General features: G+C 42.0%; 6 protein-coding genes across 7 annotated transcripts in view; 1 reads left to right on the forward strand and 5 right to left on the reverse strand.

Annotated features, from left to right (window-relative positions):
- The window catches only part of LOC306964035 (rho-related GTP-binding protein RhoA-A-like), a 470,655-nt gene that overhangs the window by 359,413 nt on the left and 90,685 nt on the right, over positions 1 to 20,557 (reverse strand). The gene's annotated exons all lie outside the window — the stretch shown is intronic.
- Positions 1 to 20,557, forward strand: part of znf740b (zinc finger protein 740b) — a 220,933-nt gene that overhangs the window by 97,459 nt on the left and 102,917 nt on the right. The window lies entirely within an intron of this gene.
- LOC306964969 (homeobox protein Hox-D3-like) overlaps positions 1 to 20,557 on the reverse strand; it is a 42,093-nt gene that overhangs the window by 5,978 nt on the left and 15,558 nt on the right. The window contains exons 1-2 of one of the 2 annotated variants that reach the window (XM_079559146.1): positions 20,111 to 20,468; positions 7,682 to 7,715 (exon numbers count right to left, since the gene is read on the reverse strand). The gene's annotated coding sequence lies outside the window, so the exon portion shown is untranslated. Of the gene's footprint in view, positions 1 to 7,681; positions 7,716 to 20,110; positions 20,469 to 20,557 lie in introns of those variants that run through there. The other variant, XM_079559147.1, reaches the window with a different exon arrangement.
- Positions 2,097 to 4,351, reverse strand: hoxc4a (homeobox C4a). The gene is made up of 2 exons (XM_079559090.1): positions 3,872 to 4,351; positions 2,097 to 3,408 (listed from the first exon to the last, which is right to left on the reverse strand). The coding sequence occupies exons 1-2, from the start codon at positions 4,308 to 4,310 to the stop codon at positions 3,056 to 3,058; spliced, it is 792 nt and encodes a 263-aa protein (XP_079415216.1). The 5' UTR covers positions 4,311 to 4,351; the 3' UTR covers positions 2,097 to 3,055.
- Positions 10,826 to 13,407, reverse strand: hoxc5a (homeobox C5a). Its single transcript, XM_079558988.1, has 2 exons — positions 12,697 to 13,407; positions 10,826 to 11,576 (listed from the first exon to the last, which is right to left on the reverse strand). Exons 1-2 carry the CDS (start codon positions 13,145 to 13,147, stop codon positions 11,368 to 11,370), a joined length of 660 nt encoding a protein of 219 aa, XP_079415114.1. The 5' UTR covers positions 13,148 to 13,407; the 3' UTR covers positions 10,826 to 11,367.
- hoxc6a (homeobox C6a) lies at positions 13,922 to 15,808 on the reverse strand. The gene is made up of 2 exons (XM_079559140.1): positions 15,206 to 15,808; positions 13,922 to 14,878 (listed from the first exon to the last, which is right to left on the reverse strand). Exons 1-2 carry the CDS (start codon positions 15,600 to 15,602, stop codon positions 14,571 to 14,573), a joined length of 705 nt encoding a protein of 234 aa, XP_079415266.1. The 5' UTR covers positions 15,603 to 15,808; the 3' UTR covers positions 13,922 to 14,570.

Below are 20,557 nucleotides of genomic sequence, written 5' to 3' on the forward strand. Positions count from 1 at the left end.
TACACTCACCTGAGACGAGTGGACACTGTTTGCACTTATGGGCAGGTATTGAAGCAGCTGATCTCGCTGCCTTTCGCAGCTGTCTGTGTAAAGTAGAGTCTTTCTGGGAGAGTGTTAGAAACAGATTGCACATAAATCACTCTTTGGCCAAAGAATGCGAGTTGAGAGGTTCTCAAGCCAGACGAGACAAGTTTGGTCAAGGAAACACTAAGGTATTTACACCCCCAATTTTACTCAGAAGACTAAAGTTAAAAATAAGGAGAAAAAAAAACATTCCAAAATGTTTAGCCATACTGAGAAATGTCAATGAAAACCGTCCTGTTGTACTTCTGCTAAATGTTCCTTGTAGGGCATCTCAAATATCATTCACAACACTGCTGCATTTTAAAGTGCATATCGAAAGTTTCCGAAACAGAGGATGTGCGCATGGCCTCAAGTCTAATATTACACTGCGCGCAATCGCTGATTTATTGGTGACACCAGTGACACGAGCGTTTGTTTAAGGAACTTTAAATCACATCTCATTTGTTCCCATAATAAATCCAACAAATCCCTCGTCAAAAGCGGGCTCGGAGCGTGTGCCAATGTGTTTCTACTTCACTGTTCTTCAGCCACACTCTGGACATTGGCTACAGAGGTGTCTCCGAGGGCCACCCCTTTGTTCTGTTGTAAGTTGAGATCCCCTCCATATAGGCTCGGAGTGACAACAGTTAAATAAAAAGTCAATCAGAGCAGAACACTGAACTGTCCACATACTGCCTACTGAATAACACGCGCCGCCAATAGAAATCCATTTCTTGTTGATACAAATGTTGCTTTGTTTTAATCCTTCTTTAGTCGAGCTTTTGATCAATTAAGTCATTTTGATTCTGATTTTTTTTTTTTTTCATTAATTGTATTTCTTAGAATCTCTCTCTGTCATGATTTATGCTTGTATAAGGTTTATGTGTTTATTTGATGTGAAAAACCATAACAATGTCGCGCTATAGTTAATGCGTTGGTGTTGGACAAGGCTGCATACAATAATGTCCAGATTATCCAGTCTGGATAGGCCTGTCGGGTTGTGCCGCTAGTGCCTTTATGATCCATCACCAAACTCAACCAATGTCCGCACAGAGGCACATGTGCGCGGGTCACAGCGCAGAGAGGACAGCTTTCCAGACTGGAATGAACTTAATGGGATAGAAAATGTGTCCTCGAGGTGAACTCGGCCTTCTCCACTTGGCTACAAAAACTTCAATAACGCAGCTTTTGAGAGACTCGACATGTAGGCGACAGGCCTCCAATGGGAAAGGACGGAGGCTGCGACTTTGGCGAAGACATTAATTTCTCTAATGTGTCCAGCTACATAAAGGCTCCTGGAATCATTTTTCAGCTCCGCCTCAATGCCATTTTAACGCCTCTCCAAAAGGCCACGTCCACTGCGGTCAACCCCCCTCCCAAAAAAAAAAAAATCCCTGCATCCCAAAAGCCAGTATGGATTCTCGCATTGGAAGTCATCAGATATTGTAACAGCCTACAAAATATTTGGTGTTATAAAAAATCTGCTCTTGTCAGGTTTGTTTTTCAAACTATACACAAAGCTGTGCAGTGAAAGATTAATGATCGAGAATACCTCTTTCCTTTGAGACTCATCGCCCCCCACTAGGTCAGGCATTTTATAAGGCCTATTCATGTCACTATTTCAATAATCTATCAAATTCTTGCGCGTCTCTGGCTCCCAGTAATGTTTCGATTTGTGTTGTGCAAAGATGTGTCCAAAAGCTTTGGGGGGAGAAAAAAAAATGAGAAAGTGATGGTAGAACCCAAACTAAACTCAAGATACTGAGCTTTGAAAAGCATGAATGTTTAGTGTGTGCGCTATTTGTGTCCTACAGTGGGGCAGTGCTACAGTGGGACTGCACAGGAGAAGAAGAAAAAAAAAAACACATGATGACGTTGCTAGTGTGTAGCTTGGAAAAAAAGAGACGATTTTCTTTAGTGATGCCGAGACTGAAATCACACAGTAGTTATTTATTATTCTTGAATGGGTTGATCCCATTTAGTAGTGCAACATATTCACACAGCTTTGACCCTTAATTCCGCATTTTGTTTTTTACAAGTCAAATGAATCTACAAAAGAGCAATGATTAAAATGTTTAAGATTATTACAACCAATTAAACCTATCACTATGTTTCCTGAATACATGCAGCTTGTTTGTGGTTTAGTGACGAAGTACGGGCTTCATTTGTGTTAAGCATTGAACATCCCTCAGACCTCAGACTGATGAGATAGCACCTGAAACGCACATCGCATTTATGTGCACGCTATTTCATTTTCAATTGTTAAAAAAGGCAATAATTTAACACGCTTTTGAGCACACTAATGTAAACAACCACGTGGAGTGCTGAGCAGCAGAGAGCTAAAATAATCCAGGTTAAAGAGTGGTCAACAAGCCAACCCCAGTAGACCTCATCCTGCAAAAAAGCAGCAAACGGCTTTAAAACTAGTAGTCACTCACGGTTTTATTGACCAATATGATTTGCACAAATACACTAAACTCCGTTTATTGCATTTCACAATAGTCTGCATAACGGTCTAAACACAACATCAACACCACAAAACTAAACTGAAATAAAAAAGGCAGTTTTTGAAATACACATTTAAAGAACTCTAAAACATCAAGTTCAAGATCAATGGTGTGTTTCAGCTTCATACCAAAAATAACTATCATTATAGTGATTTGCTTCCAGTGTTTGAAATAAATAGATTGTGCATTTCACCGTGGGCAGCAGGACAAAACAATGGCCCATAATAACGTTCTGATAAAATGTATATTTTTCTTTTCTTTTTTTCCTTCATTCAAAACATTTTAATAAAAACATTTTAATTCAACTTCAAATAAATTAAACCCTGTGTCACGTAAAAATAATTAATCGGTATTCGCAGTAATCCATGCTATATAACATGCATTTTATATAACTTTGGACTTAAAGGAAACCGCACAAGATAGCTACCAAACAAAACGTGTCATAGTTCTATAAATAAGAGTCTTTGCAGCTCCGTGCAGCAGCTTTATAACCTGGTAATGTCCTCTCCGTGCTGTGCGCTCAGTTCATCCGGGCTCGAGTTAGTGGCAGAGGCAACAGCCACAGCGGCGGCCGCTGAGCCTGAGCTGGAGCCTGATGACGAGGAGGAGCGCACTTTGGTGTTGGGAAGCCTGTGGTCCTTTTTCCATTTCATTCTGCGATTTTGAAACCAGATTTTAATCTGCCGTTCAGACAGCACCAGGGTGTGTGCGATCTCAATGCGCCTCCGTCGAGTTAAATAGCGGTTATAGTGGAACTCCTTCTCCAGCTCTAAGACCTGCTGCCGGGTGTACGCTGTCCTAGACCGCTTAGGCTCCGTCCCATTGTAACCCGAGTTCACTGCAAAAAAGAAGTGCGGAGAAGGGAGGAAAGGAGGGGTAAACAAGAATTTCCTGAACTGAGATATGTAAGATTTATTGCATTGGATGTTTAGCTTTTGGAGAAATTGAAAGGGGAGCTTTAAAAGTTCTTTGCGTAATGAGGGGACACTCACATACAGCTATCAACTAAATTATTAATGCAAAATTACAAAGCTAGGTTTTTTTTTCTTCGTTTCTACCCCCTCTCTCTAACTATCGCGCAATACATAACAGCAGAAGCCACATGGCGATACGGCTGCCCTGAGTATACCTCAGCTATAAAATTTATGGTGGGTGTAATTACCAATGCCGAGTCGTAAATCCGCCTCAATTGTGCCATTTCAAAGGCTTCCCTGCTATCGGAGCAGGGGCTGGCAACGAGCTGGGAGTAAGAGGCACATAGATAAAAGGTGGGAAGGAACATGAACACACAAGTTGCCTACCAGTGCTGACGTGAATCTTTTTCATCCAGGGATACACTACGGGCTGCTTCGAGGACGCTGTGCTGTTGGGATGCTCCGGCGTGGCTTGGTTGCAGGCGGAGGTCGCGGCCGGCGGGGTGGCAGGGGACATGGACAACTGTGGGGTTTCACAGGATGCAGGCTGCCCTTTCCCTGAGAGCAGGTGCGCAGAGTGGGCTATTCCATGTCCTCGTGGCGTGTCAGGTTCTGGGATGCTTGCACAGTTAAACTGGCGCTCTTGGTAGGTCGCCCGCGGAGGTGGATATAACTCCTGGTGATGATGCTGGTAGCCAGTGTCCCTCGCGCGGCTGTAATATTCTGGACTGTGCTCGGGGATGTAGTTATTTTGCGAATATTCCTCACATGGAGGAAATTTCGGATCAATGTAGTTAGACTCCATCAAATACGAGCTCATGATCATTAATTTCTGGAGTGGAAAATAATTTTTCTAGCTTTGTCGTTTTTCTGCTCCATAAAGCCCTCCTACTTGCGAGCAGCCCTGTAAAGTTACTTTTACCACGTGACCATGTGGCCCAATAGCGGAGTCAGAGGTAGTTCCCGGATAAGGAACCAGAGGTATTTAGCATACCTCTAGTCGCCATTGTGGTACAATGCTACCTCTCTCTCCATGTAGCCTATCTATCTCTCTCCTCTGGTTGTGCTACCAAAGCCATTGATCTTGGGGACAAAACTAGTAGCTAGTTGCTGACCAAGGGAAAAATAAAACAGGCAAAATCCTATGGACTGAATTATTCACAGGGACAATAGGTGATGAGCCAAGGATAACATACAACTGGAGAGCTATCATTATGGAGGCTTGGCAACTATACAAAGGTTGTGAGCTAATTAATGAACGTTCAACCATTACCGATAGAAGTTCAAGAGTAGCTTTCATCAGTTACTGTTACTGAACCAGAGTGTCTCTGTTTCAGCAAAAGGTCTGGAAAGTGCTCTGCAAGAACTTGTCATTGAGCTTGTAAATCAGTTTTATAGTTTGCAATGCAAACAGGCAGGATCAAGTTGTAATGACAGTGCTATTAACACACCCTGTGTTTACCAGGAGCAAAGCAAGCCTTTTAAAGAAACAGTCTGGTTGTGCAGATGTTTGTCAAAGCAATAAAGTGTGTATGTATTACCATGTAAATACATTGATTTGTAAATAGATGTATTGCTTTTATTACATTCCTCATGTCTTCTTGCTTTCAAAATGGTCTAAGAAAGGCCATTAGGTGTATTGACCCAATAACTTGCCTTGGGAAATTAACTAGGCTTCTCACATCTGCTCCAAAGATCACACCAAAAGCAATCACTGCATATATCTATATCTATCTATATCTATATCTATATCTATATCTATATCTATATCTATATCTATATATCTATCTATCTATCTATCTATCTATCTATCTATCTATCTATCTATCTATCTATCTATCTATCTATCTATCTATCTATCTATATCTATATATCTATATATATCTATATATAGATATATATATATATATATAGATATAGATATAGATATAGATATATATATGAATGAATGAAGGAGACACTAAGTACTACTGTACATCAAAGCAGTCGTAGCTGTTGGCGTGTTTATTCCACTTTAGGATCACTAGAGAGGTGATAATTACAGTCATGTAACAGCCCACATGCCACTGCAGACACTCAAGAAATATTCTTGAAATAAATATCCTCAAATACCCCACGTGTCAGTTGATTGGCCACCAACATAGGATAACAGTTTAACGGGGCTTTTTCAAAGCAATAATGGCATAATATTGTTTGAACGGTGTATTTCAGGCTTTGCTGTTTGTACAGAATGCGCACGACATTTCTATTACCCTTAGCGAGGATGTTAGAGGCGTTTTATAGAGCAATAAAAGCTGTAAATCAGTCACTTTAAAACGACCTCTTGTTCCTAACGTGTTTTACAGGGTCTGACACGGGAGTAGCCACAGACTGCGCGCGTGGTTCTACACTATCCAATGTACTATAGTGTGAATATACCTTCTGACATGGTTAATCAACTGCTTGTTTGGCAAGTTTCGTTGGTTGTATTTGAGGCACTGCAGAGGATGCAGGAAAGTCCAATGGCGTGGGATTTCAGTTGCCCATGTATTCCTGTAGAGACGTATTTGCGATTGTTCAATAGCTGACACAAATTCGGTTCTACAGGGTACATATAGACAACTAATGAAACGACTCAACGGCAAGAAACAAGAGAAAAGACTAAAATGACTGGGTTATGTGCCAGACAAGATTTGATAAAAAAATCCTGGTAAATAAATAAATAGAATAGAAGGCGTACGGATTTCAAATATCAAGATTGTCCCCTGTCACAAAGATGAGAAATTCTTCTTTTCAGCATGCAGGTCCATTAGCTGTCTGCTGTATGAATATTCAGTCCCAAACACGGCACGTACAAAGGGACGGCGTGACAGGTCGCATGAAAAATAAGTTTCTATTGTTCCCAACCATTTCTTCTGCTTGCCATTACCATACTGACCGCTTGCTAACCCTTTTCCCTGCCACTATAGAAGCTAATGAGAAACCGAGGATGAAAAATCACAATATCAGACATATGACCTGTTTGGGAGAGGGTGTTATTAAAAACAGCAAACATGTTCAGATTGCGAATCAATGCTATTGATTAGGCTCCAGTGGAAGAAAGAAACGAGGGGAGAAACTTCGGGCAGTGTCCAAAAACATCTATCTCTTTATATTCCTTCCTGCATCAATGCCATGGATTTTTTGGGGGGGAAATGATTAAATGATGCTGATTCCCCACCATATTTTTCGTCTAAATAAGCGGGCTGACGGACTCCTGCTCCATTTCCGCATAGGCCTGTACGCTCCCGTGCTCGCCGCAGCCCACGTGCGCGCATTTTAATATTAGTTAGACAGGCTGACCCGCGGTTCACCCCTCGCGTTTGACTGCTTCCAATAGTTCACTGCCAAGGATTATTGATGGAGAGACAGCAATGAATTCTTTCTCCGCAAATGGCTTTCAGATCGTGCACCTAGTTCAATAACTAGTTATAATGTAGAAGTACAAAAAATGAGACCCTCGGGCGAACTAATTTGATGTTTCATTTGTTCACGAGCCTTAGCATTTCTTTTCTCTCTCTCTCTCTCTCTCACACACACACACACAAAAATCGTGTTCACACTAGTACAAATGTGACACTTGTTCTGGTTTCAATTTGGGACCCAACAGTAGCAGAGGAAGTCTAGTAGCTGCTGTAATGCCTGACCTGGATGCAGCATGATGCACTCCCAGATGTACAGTGCACATGCGAAGCGCTTTTAATCAAGCCTTAAACTAATAGCCTCTACGCACGTGTAATAAGGCGTCCGGTGTGAATAAAAAGTTTTAATGAAGTGCAGGTTAACTGGAGACGAGAGGTAGATGAAGGAGAAAAGGGGCGCTGGACGCACTGCAGTTAAAAGGGGTTGGTTAAAGGACACGGTTTACCCCAGTCCTCATTAAAGTATGCATGAGCACTTTGGTCAAGGTTATATGTATGATATGTGCTTTTTACAGTTGTCAACATTCCTTAAAACGGACAAACAGTTATTGGGCTTTCCTGTTATATTGTTTTACGCACTGTTTCATTGTTGTTGTTTTTTTGTGCCATTTAAAACCAGGATATGTTCCTGTTGTTGGGACATCTTAGTGGAAAAATTACAGATTCAGCCCTAGAATAAAAGACATGCTCATGGGGGAAAAATAATCCTATTTGTATAAACGTCCTGTGTGTGTGAGTTGGTGTGCACAATACTTACATGGAAGTCCACGGTGCCATTGTTTAGGACTCATCTGAAAAACAGAAGGGAGTAGTGTTTACATAAAGACCAACTTTCACACAGAGCTCAATTTGTAATAAGGCTGTATTCTATAATTATTGCTGCTGCCTTGGCCAGGTCTCTTTGAGATTGGGAAAGAGATAGGAAATCTCAATGGGACTTCCTGGTTGAAGGCACAAGACATATAATTAAATGTTATTCTATCCAATTATGTGGGGAAACATATAATGGACCAACTTAATATCGACAGTGTGCAATCATCAATTTTCTTTGTGCATCAAAAAGCCATGATAGTCCATAGACCTCCACATATCTCACAGTAAAGCCCATTCGATGAGTTCTGCGCAGTTCACTTTAGTGATTTGGGGGATGTGGCTCATAATTACTGCAGGACGTTTGGCCCACGTGTGTGTGTTATGAAGGAAAGCTGCCCTAGAAACGCACTGACATGTGTGGGCTCCCGCAGATCTGGGACTAGCACTTTAGAAATTTAGGACGGATTATTTTCAGACAGTGATAGTAAATTTACTGTCGTTTGGATATTTCCTCAGGCAAATGGACTATGAATAAAAATCCCCCAACTTAGGCGCGCACGTAGATCTTAATAGGCTTATAAGTCAATACAACGCTGTCTCCACGTTTTCCCTTTGAACACATACAGGAAAAGTGAGGCTTCTGTCATTTACGTTTGTTTATTTAGGCCCAGACAAAGCATGGTCTGTGTTCACCCGGAAATGACCTCTGCCGCGTGAATAATGAATATGTCAGCTGTGCAGGTTAAAGAAAGGAATACAACAACACAGCGCGACATGACAGTGACTGCGGATGTTTGAACTTCTGCACTGTACTTATCTGACATTTGTAAGATACATTTATATGTTCCTTTAGGCGTGTGTCATAAATCAGAAACGGGCTTATGATTATCGTGGGGTGTTCCTGTCGATTAATATTGCTGTAATAGAGAGTGCTTTTTCTTCCTGTTTGGGGTAAAAGTGACTCTATTGGCCCACATGTGTTAGGAGTGTGGACAAAGGGAGCACTAGTGCATAGCCTGGCATAAGGGCGTAGTGCCCACACAGTGTAGTAGTGTCATGCAGTGCCCCCTATTGGAGGTGTAAGTGATTTGTCGATTGAAGGAGCAAGCCGGGATCAAATCACCAGCTCTCATTGGTGGATTTAATCTCATTTTAGGGCGCATATGTACCTGAGATGAGCTGTTATTGCTTTTAAAAATCAATTCCCTACCCTCATTTCCGATAAAGGGCTTTATCTCGGAAATGTGGCTTGAAACCAAATAGGAAGATGAAGAAACACTAACAATAGGTCAAGTAATGCGGCCATTAGTCAGGCCACTTCAACAAAACACAAAAATGACTGCATTTTATTATAATATGCCTATGCGTAAAAGAAAATCCAAAAATACATTCCACTGTCTTTTCAAATGTCGAATTCCCTTCTTTTATTCGAAGGCTATTGATGTAAAGACAAAAAAGGCGCCTTCTTTTCTTTTTCAGATGTTGTGCATTTATAGAGGAGCGCATCTTGAAGACGTAGCAATCTGCAAAGTGACTTTGAGTTAAACAAGTCGCGTGGCCTCTTCGTGACCCCAGCAGACAACAACAGAGTAACATTAAATACGAACTCTCTTTACACCAAAGTGAAAGCACTCGGATTATCCATAGCCAAAATGAAATAGCCTATAGGGCTAATATGTGCTAAATGCATCCAAATAGGGGAAAAAAAGCAATTGTATAGCCTGCATAAAACATTCTACGTATTTACAAAGCATAGCGACATGGACGAAAAACGTAGTGCATAAGCGTTGAAACTGATAAAGCAATTTTTATTTCATCGATTTTTTTTTTGTAATTCTCAGACAACATATAGTCCAACTGTAGAAATCTGTTGACTCCAGTCAAATGTCAATGTTATGTGGCCTTTGTGAGTGGATATATATGTATATATTTGATAAGTAGGATATTTGTAATATGCAGCAAAATAGAATTGCGGTTACTGTATGTTTAATAGGCCTAAATATTAGACGCACTACACATGCGTGAAATAAACAAATATGCAACCAATTGTTCAATAAAACGTATTTTAACATGTATTTATTTATATTTTTGATACGCTTGCCAATTGATAATTACATTTAAAAGGCTATTACGAAAAACACGAAGCCCGTTTTATCCAAGCGACATAAAATGGCGTCACCGAGAGGCGCATTCTCAGGCCTGCTGTTGTAAAGTTAAAATGAACTTACTGCTGTTGCGTCTGTCAGCTCTCCGCAAAGGCCACAGCACAGTCCGCAGAAAGGTTGTGGTCCTTACTGCCACAAAGCCCTTTCTGCTTCAGATAAGGCAAGACAGCAGCTGCGATTCCGGACAGTTAAGATTATATATGATGTGTATATATCGAAGGTTTGTCAGCTCTTCCAGGCCATAAAACCCACTTAAATGACACCACGTGCTTCCTATGCACCATTCACAGGCCCTGCTTTGGCCAATTGGCATATGTAACCTTGTAAACTTTAAAATACCCAAAAAGAAAGACATTCAAAACGGGATTCAATACATTGTCCACATATAATGTTAGGTCCAACAGACAGCAGGCATAGTGGATGCAGCGCTGACCACTGCAAAGAAGATAGGAAGCTTTTAGTCTGAGGTGAGTTCTTTCTTTTTTTTTCTCTTCATTATCAGCGACGCTGGTTTGAAATTATGAGATGGAAAAAAAAAATCAAATGCCAATTGCCAATATTTAAATGTAGGTAAATATTTTAGCTCTATTGTCCAACAATGGCAGCATCAAACACAAAAACAACGTGACCCACCCGAGGAGTGGCGCGTAATTGCGCGGACACTGGACACAGTGGTCTCACCTCACGCCGTGTTATTTCAGGCTACTGTTCGGTTTTACTGTTCAGCCAAGCAGGATATATGTCAGCTGGGGCTCTCGTGGAAAGGGCCAATAAACTTTTAAGAGGGGCCTTTAACGTAAGCAGCCACGCCGATGGTCAGTCTGGGATAAAAAGAAAAAATAGGAGGCGCAACCCTATTACTCATGTAATAATATAAAATAATAATAATAACTCAAATAATGCAAAAGTTGAGCTTTGCAACATCAAATGGGACTTTATTTTTTTCAACACTTAGCTTCTATCAGTTGTTCTAACTGCTGTGACACATTAGACACATGAGGCGCAGGAGATAAACACAAAACGCAAATGTTTCAGTTTCACATCAACAAACTAACACAAGTTGGATTCATTACGGACAAATAAATGACCCGCAGTCACGTCCAAGGGGAGGAACCGCCGATTTTAAACCGCGGCCTGTTACACGACAGAGAAGTCTGAACGGTCTCAGTTTAATGAAGAAATTACGCAGGTGGGAGCTTTGTCCTGCACAGGCTCTGGCTCTGCTGCTTGTCCTCTTAGTGCTCTCAAGTGAGGTTATCATCGCATAGGCAGCAAATTAATTTAAAAATGTAAACCTATTGATCAAACTGAGTGATATTCAATATATTAGGTCCCAAACTGCAGCAAGTGACACATAATTGGTGATGAAGCACGCAGCACAGTGTCATGATGTCATTGCTCCTCAAGGTTCATCTGGAGGTCACGCGCCAGCCATGCACCGTGTACCCAGAGCTCGCGCGCTATGTTACTCTTTTCCTTTCGTTTTGGAGTCCTTCTTCCACTTCATGCGTCGATTTTGAAACCAGATCTTGATCTGCCTCTCATTCAGACACAGGCTGTGAGCGATCTCAATGCGTCTGCGGCGGCTCAAGTAGCGGTTAAAGTGGAACTCCTTCTCCAGCTCCAGAGTCTGGTACCGGGTGTAGCTGGTCCTCGAGCGCTTTCCTTCCGTCTCTGAAGAGGCAGTGAAATAAGTTAACCTCCATTAGCACTGCTGCTAAGTACAACTTGTAGGCTATACACACACAGACACACACACACCACCATTTATAATGAAAAAATAAATCTGGAGTTGTATGAGCAGCTCACAGCACCACATTTCAGAAATACGCATGAGAGACTTTGCTATAGCCTTGTTATATCATTGACTGTGGGGGAAATGAAGGACATTTTCAAATATTTGGTCCAATTTAAATCTGCTACCTTTGCTATTCTAAAAGTAGACTTATAGCATAATAGTCAAAAGAATTGACATTGTTGCCCGAGTTTTATCAAACACGGTTGTGGAGGAGACACACGAGCGTAAAATATTGCATCAAAATGAAAATGCAATGAATCTATGGCCAAGTATTAATTGTGGTTTACACTAAATTCACAACAGCTGAATTGAAGGCCTGATAAATCCATCAATTGGCCTTGCCTGAAATATTCGATCTCTCTTGAAGAGAGCCTACACACATAGCCTATATCATGCAGACAGGGCTTCTTCTGTCCGTCTGAACCCGCAAATCGAGCTCAAGTCGGAGGCGCAGAGAAGGACGAAGCATGTCTATTCAAATCTTTTCGAGGTGAAAAGTTCATGATTGGGTCAGGGCAGCGGTGTTTCCCAGAGTTCATTTTAAGGCTAAGGCTTGCTTGTGCGTGTGTGTGTGTGTGTGTGTGTGTGTGTGTGTGGGTCCCTCTATCTCACACACATACACACACACACGCACACACACACACACACAGCGGGATCCTGATAATGCATAAAGGACTTACAATACAAACAACCAAAATCAAATCTATATTTAAAGCCTATTTCGAATATGATGTTATAGTTTTATTACAGTTTGGTTCTCTTATCCAATTATACAACAATAAATCACCCTCAGATCACCTCTTCGTCGTAACAGAGCAGGTTTACGAGCAATGGATGCCTTTGTCATAAAATTTATGACCACGAGTTTTTATTATTTCCTGCGTTTGGCCTATAAAACTCAAGAGAGAAGTGGAACGGTCTAAAAGAAGTGTTGCGCTGCTAAGAATAGATAGGGAAACGCGTTTTTCCTCGCTACAGAAATAAGACAAACTTTACCGTGGCTCATGTGCAGTTTTGTCATCCATGGGTAGATCTGGGGCTGTTGCTCACTGCTCTCTCGTTGACTTGTATGATGTTTTAATCCTTGTGCGCTCATCTGACTGTCATGGCTTTTGTTGCCTCCTGGTTTGGAGCTTTTGTCCGTCTCCCGGTTTCTTCCCAGCGCTGAGGTGCTACTGTAACTGTGTGCGCTCGCGTCCACCGTCGACTTACTGGAGACCATGTTTATTTGCGACCTGGACTGGAACGGAGCTTCCGCGCTGCCACGCAGGCTGGTTTTCATCTCGTCCCGATGAACAGAGGTCGTTGGGACGGGACAAGTGTAGAAACCGTTCGCATCAACACCCACAAAGCTGCTGGACCCGCGCCCAGATGCATCGAAATTTAACATATTCGAAGTTACTTCCCTTGTTTGAGTGAAAGAGACGCCTTGAATAAAGGAGCTCATTTTCTCTCTTCAAAGCTGCTGGCTTGAAGGAACGCGCGATTCGTCGCATTTGAGGATCGTTTAAACGTTTTCGCATTCGCATTTACCAGCTTTTAACTTCTTCAAATATAATCCAAGTTTTACAGCTAGACCAGGGTTTGCTTTTTTATTTCTTGATCGCGAACTGCGCTGCCCAAATATGGTGTATTTGTATGGGATCACGTGCGCATGTTGGCCAGTCATAAATTGGCTTTGATACTCAATGGGGATATTGATGAATAGCAGAAACGTGTCCAGTAAAGTTTGAGCTGCTGGTGCCTGAAGACCAGGCAGGGTATGGTTTGCGTAAAAAAAAAAAAAGGGCACGACAGTAAGACAAGAGCGTCATCTGGTGTCTGGTATGGGGCAGGACGGGCACTGCGGCCACTGCCCTCGACTTCTCCTTGATCGGACGGACCAGACCGACTCGCATTAGCACGGTGAAACCTATGCTATGACAATAAAGTCTGTTATATAATAATAATAATAATAATAATAATAATAATAATAATAATAATAATAATAATAATAATAATAATAATAATAATAATAATAATAATACAGATCCTACAGATTAAAGACTGAACTACTATACGCACGCGACGTATTTGTTTATGATTTTGTAGCTTCATCTTCATTTCCCTGCATATTATTAGTTGTTTTGTCTTCTTCTTAAACAAAGACTCATTGTGTTAGGTTTTTTACAAATACTTTATTTGTGATACACAATTATGACAAAACATGACCCCCCCCCTCTCAGTCCCCAAAATGGTAATACACAGGTGAACACATCAGGAATATTCGGATCATGATCCTAAAAGAAGGGGACAAAGCGCCGTTGTTTTTTCTGGAGCGACTATCAAAGCGATTGAATACAATGACGTTATCACGGTTATTTTACATAGCAGTACACTTGTTTATTTCGGGGTATATACAGAGGTGATGTTGGATCGGTTCAAATATGGACTTGACCACAAAGACTGCGTCGTCCTGCTCTGAACTCAATGGAATGTGGATGCACAATACTTTCAGTTTTGTGTGTGTGAGTGTATGTGTGTGTGTGTGTGTGTGTACGGAGGTGATCAAAGGGGTTCACAGTGATGGATAGGCTGTGGGGGGATAAGTATACTGGGGGAAATAAGGTAGAAATTAACACTCATTAGATATTCTCACAATATCTTGAATAGCAGTGACAAAAAAAACACTGCGGTCCAATATCACAATATGTGTCCTTTTTGGGGGGCTAAAATAAATTCTCAATACTCCGTGGTCAAGATATAAGTGCGGCGGGACAGCCAACATGCAGTGAAGCCGCTCCCAGTTTTCTTTAGGTAGTTTAGGTAGTTATGTTGGGTTTTGTACAGTCACTTGATTTTTCTTTTTTTCTTTTTCGTAAATTCCTCCACTATTCCTTCTTCTTGTCCTCGTCCTTTTCCTCCTCCGTTGCATCCGTACGTTCGCCCTCCTGGGACCCGCCAGTCTGTTCGCTCCCAGTCACCGTCGACGTCAGGTTGCTCTCCTTCTTCCATTTCATGCGCCGGTTTTGAAACCAAATTTTGATCTGGCGCTCCGTCAGACACAGCGCGTTGGCGATTTCGATGCGTCTGCGCCTCGTCAAGTAGCGGTTGAAATGAAACTCCTTCTCCAGCTCGAGTGTTTGATAACGAGAGTAAATTTGACGTCCTCTGCGCCTGTCTGTCCCGTAGCCTACTCCTGTGGGGGCACACAAAGTCACAGCTCTCAGTTATTCTCTTTCAATGGAACAGCAATAAAGCTTGTTTTGATTGTGATTGTTTTTTTTTTTATACACATACAAACTTACTGTATTGTCTAAAATTCTACAGAAGCGCTTTAGCTGATTATGACAAGCAAGCTATATCATTTTAAAATGCTATTTATTTGCTCATGCAAAGCCCCATCTACAAGTGGAGGGGCTACAGTCATGTTTTATGGGGCCATAAAAAAGTAACTTACTCTCTTGGTAAGACATATCGTAAAACTGGCCCATTTCCTTAATTTATTTGTCGTAGTAAAACTCACCGCTGTGTGAGTTCATTCGCTGCATCCATGGGTAGATCGGGACGTTGCTTTTCTGGTCCTGCGCTCCTGCTCTTCCTTGATCCAAACTGTACTCTTGAGCAATGTGGCTTTGTGAATTAAGTCCCATGCTTGTTTGCCTGCAGCTGGGGAGCACATCCTTGTCTTGGAGGAACATATTTGATCCGTACTCATACTGTGCCCGGCCAGAGCCAAACATCACGTTGTCTTGTGGAGAGTAGAAAGGTGCATAGATCCGATTTTGGGACACCGCCGCGCCGTAAGACGAGAAATGTCTGACCGTGTCATAGGTAGTAGAGTTTAATGGCACGTTCGGTAAAACATCTTGACCACCGGATAAATGGCAGGAGAGCGACGGGTTTGCGAAATAAGAATTCATACCTTGCTTGTAAACCCCTCTCTCCAACTCTCTCCACTTCTTAATCGGTCTTTTTTTTGTTGGTGGTGTAAATCGCCCTCCGTCTCTCACGCGCGCAACAACACCTTTCTCCAAAAGTGTTCTTTCCCCCTTTTGACTTCAACCAGAAACTGATGCGTGGGCTTCTTTGAGGATTCAATATTATTAATTTCCAATCTCCGGTTAAGACGCACAAACCCGAGTGTTATAGTCGAGGCTTGGCTTGGTGAGAGACAATATGACAACGTCAGCTGACCAAGCTCAGCCAATTGAGAGGCAGGAGTTGAAGGGAAACTGTAGCTTTTAGCTCAAAGCTTGAACATTAGTGCTAAATGCCGATAAACACAAAGTCGACTTGGACGGGCACATCAGGTAGATGGCACCGGGAAATTGTTGTAAATACTTTTTTCTCCCTTTTCTCCCACACAGTGTTATTCACATAATTGAGCAGTACAAAAGCAGAGGAAAATATCACGCACTAGTGTAAAGATGCAAACTTGATTTCCTTACCTTTGCTGTGGGTGTGCATCAGATTTTGTAATACATAGGCCTATTTTTTTTATTATTGTTATTATTATTATTTTTTGCATTTTCATTTCGCAACCACACTGCGCACACACATATTTCCACGTTTTGCCCCCAGAGGACGAGCTCCTTCGTACAATACTCTCTCTTATACTCTGCTTATTGGCTTTTATAGTTTGTATCAGTCACACAAGCACTTTCCAACATACAGTTAATGTTTCCATACAAGAATGATGTGACTTGTGAACTGCTTTTAAACTGGGGGAGGTGGAGGTGGTAAGAATGCGTTTATGGTCTCTTCTGTGAGGGCAATAAAACAAGTGACGCTTCCCAGCTCACAAACAACTATCTCTGCAGCAAAAGCCTGCAACGCAAGCAGGAGTCTCACATGAACTCTGTTCAGCGTAAAAGCGCATGGGAAAAAGAGGAAAGATCTGCGCGTAAGAGCATCATTTCTGCCTCCGTCCGCGTCAAATCTATAAGTACTTATTAGTGGACTGTCCAGCCTCAAAGGCCCACTACTCACTGTGTGCCGCGTGCGCAAGCAGGTACAAACAATTGATTTTCAAATGAATTAAAAAGTTATCCGTGGTGTGTTTTTTATTTGTTTTACTTAACAACCTATGCGTTTGTGTGTGCGCAGTTTTTGGACATATTTGGAAATCCAGTTTTTGTCATTGAGAAACTGCTGTCGCTTTCTTTGACGTAAAAAGTAATTTATCAAAGACAAGTTTAAAAAATATGATAGACTATAATTAGAATGATATATTTCCATCAGTCGTCTTTATTTCTATATTATCCTGTGCTTGTGCGGCCACAGTCCGCCATTGTGTTTTGTTTCGCGGCACTTATACACCATTTATAAATACAACTGGCATTATACAACCAGGTGGAGAAATCCAACAACTCTCCAGTCCAAGCCATTGATTTGTTCAGTGAGGGGAGAGTTTTGATGCTAAAAGTGCTACAGCGGCGTTGCCTCTGTTGTTTGAGGTCTAAGTGAATGGACCATAAAAGAGACAGGAACAAAGAGGAGGAAGTGGCCGGTGCAATAAAAGCTTCCCATCACCTTATTCCCGACCATATGTGACATCCGCACACATTTCAGACAAACACACGCAAAAGTGCCAACAGACAAAACTATGACACAAAAAAGTTTGCAGATATGACACTTCTCTATGTACATTTTTAAAAATAAAAGGTGTGCAAGAAGAACTATTCTTATGGTAATTTAAACACATGATTAATATTTAAAAAATCTATGAAAATGTTCACAATTATAAACATTGTAAGTGCAAGATGTTTATAATATGTGCGTGTTTAAAAGGGTATTCCTTTGCTGCCTTTTTTCTTCTTCTTTTTTTACCTAGAGGACCCTTCCATTGTATTTTATCTGAGAAAGAAGGCGCACTTTTGTTTTGCTTTTTTTGTTGTGTTTTTTTTTACAATGCACTTTTACAATGTGTCCAAATGTTTCACCTTCCCAAACGCTTTAATTGTCCAGCGACAAGAACACACGGCGCGCGGATCATAAAGTTTGGGGGGCTGTAAATAAACTGGACACTCAGCCCCAATATGTGGACTGAGAGCGGCTGGAATGCAAGGGAGCCTCTGCCAGTGTGCAGAAATAGAAAGGTCACTCTTTCTCCTCGCGTTTTAGTGTTTTATTGCGGGCCGTAAGGCAAATCACATGCGGGGCTTTTTTTGATGAGTGAAGGCGCAGAAGCCTTTTGGTCCAGTTTTCTACAACTGAGCTGATATCATGACCAATAGACAAATGATCACATAGGTGCAGGAAGTCAACTAGATGCTATTATTATTATTATTATTATTATTATTATTATTATTATTATTATTATTATTATTATTATTATTATTATTATTATTATTATTATTATTATTATTATTATTGGGTTCTGTGTGGTGCAGGATCAAATAGTAAAGATTCAGGCCTGCGGCAAAAGACGGGCCCATATTTGACCAGAAACCTTTGCATTCTCTTCAACTTTCAAAGGCACCACATCAGTCAGGATTAGTTGAATGGGATCGGTAAACTTTCTACTTTATCGGCAATGATTAAAAACAGCGGTCACTCACTGCAGCTTTAGCTTGACTAATAAGGAGTAATTCACATAGTTACAATGTAAAGCCCACTAGAAGCGCTTTACCATCGTCGACTGGCCCAATTAATGTCCGGAAGTGTTCGACTTTATGCTCGTTAAGCACTCAGGAAGCTGTTGGCCAATGAGCACATGTTGATCCACACATCATAAATTATGACCATTAGCAGGAAAATTTCAGCCTGTCTGGATTTAAAAGTGGACTTCTAAATGTGGTGTCGCGGACAGCTTCATTACTTCATAAGTTTTCGTGCACAGTGTTTGCCTGCTTTAACAACACAGAAACAGCGCGTTTCCCCCTTCTTCCAATTACATTTGAACCCGAACGGCACACACTAAATACCCGCACTCTTTCTGTCTCTCTGCAGGCTGCACGCACGCAGTGGAGCGGCGGGCTCGAGCCACTGCAGCACCACCATTTTACAACGACGGGGAAACAGTAAGACCTTGCAGGCGTTTAAAGCAGACAGTCTCAGCCTTTGCCAGATCAAGAATAAGATACTGACCGCCAGACAGAGAGACTGTTGAGCTTCAATGAATGCTTTAAGATGATTTAGACAATAGCCAAGCGCTGGGAGTGTTCTGCTGAGCAACAATGATCAGATAAACATCTGAGCGTTCAACTTCAAATGAGACCACCACCCTCTTGTGAGCAGGACATGCATTATGACAGCAATATTTTAGGACAATCTATTACCATAGTATAATCTTGCTAGCCAAACGCCCATAACCCCGACGTCGCATTACGCACAGGAAATACAATCATTTTTCTTTTTACTTTCTTAACTTCCTTTTTTGTAAGTCATCAAATGAACTCATGGTATTTCTTAAGACCCAACGTGACGTTGTTAGTCAGCCCAAATTAAAACACAACAAACAAAATGGCTGAATAGAGAAACACAATTTCACAACACACAACTGTCATTTGTTCATGTCAACCTCAGAGTTAAAAAGGCTCTTTTCCATGACCACTAACAATGGCACGCATGCAATAGCTTCAAAGGTACACATTAATGCACGGCAAGTCGATGCCTAGCTTATGCAAGCCCAACGTCCAACTCCAAACATAGATAAATAAACAAACAAAGCAAAGCAAAGGGCCTGCTGCTGGTTAGACTGTCGTCAATGCTTATGTCATGGCACCACCATTCTAGATCTTTAATTTCTCCTCCTTACGTTAGAGTAATTGCTCAACAAAAAACAACCCAGCTCTTTGTGTCACTTAACCCAAACACATCGAAGCGGGTTCGGCCAGCTGACATCCGCAGTGGACCTCAGGGCTGCCGTAAACATCAACCGCAGCCAACCCCCGCCCACTTTCACGTACCGACAGAACCTGCTGGTCGCTAGGGGGCAGTGCAGCGAACAGAGCCAGTCCGTCTATCAATGTCCACATACTTGATGAGTGTATGAATGCCGTGCATGCGCGTGCGTAAAATAACTTCTGTGTATAAGTCAAAAACTTGGCTTGGACATGTGACAACAAATATGAACGATTAGAGCGGCTGCATTGACACCAACTAAAGCTGATCCATCCCAGGCCAATACAGACATATGGGACTGTTCACAAAGTTCATTTGGCTGGGCAATATTTAAAACACACTTGCAAGGACTACAAAGTGCACGGCCCACGACGGTGAGTGCTCTCAGGTGCAAAGCAGAGGTAATAGGAGATAATGTGCTGGAGGCGGGAGGTTGCAGGCTACAGGTCAGGTCACATACATACACACTGCACTGTGCATCTCTACCCTAAATTTCAATCACGTCACTCACTTTGCATCAAGCGGCGTTGAAAAGCTCAAATCACAGCAGATGAACATGGAATTGAAGGAGGAACTGCCTTACCTCCTTATGGCACTTTGCTGAGTACAATAGCTAAGCGAGGGGTCACGATGGTGGGCAGTGCAGGGGACAACACCACAGCGCGCAGACTGGCTCCTTCTCGCCGTTCGCACCGACGCATTTCGATTTGGCGGAGGCAGAAGATGGAAGAGTGTTTTTTCTTTCTTTCTCACAGTCATATCCTTCTCCCAGCCCGCGGCTTAGCTTTATTGCCTCCCGGGATAAACGCGGAGGCGGCGGCTGCTCTGAAGATCCTTCTGTCAGACATCATCGATGATTATCACACGGAACCGCACACACACGCCCGTTTGTAAAAAACATTTCATAAAAGGCAAAAACGCACTGAGAACGCGCCAGCTTAGCCTGCCGCTGATACAAGGGAAGGACCAGAGAATAGACAACAGCATAAAGTTCATGTTCATAGAGCGTGTGCCACGTGGCTCGCCTCAG

This window comes from Gobius niger (assembly GCF_951799975.1).
Source record: "Gobius niger genome assembly, chromosome: 6".
In the NCBI taxonomy this organism is placed as follows: Eukaryota; Metazoa; Chordata; class Actinopteri; order Gobiiformes; family Gobiidae; genus Gobius; species Gobius niger.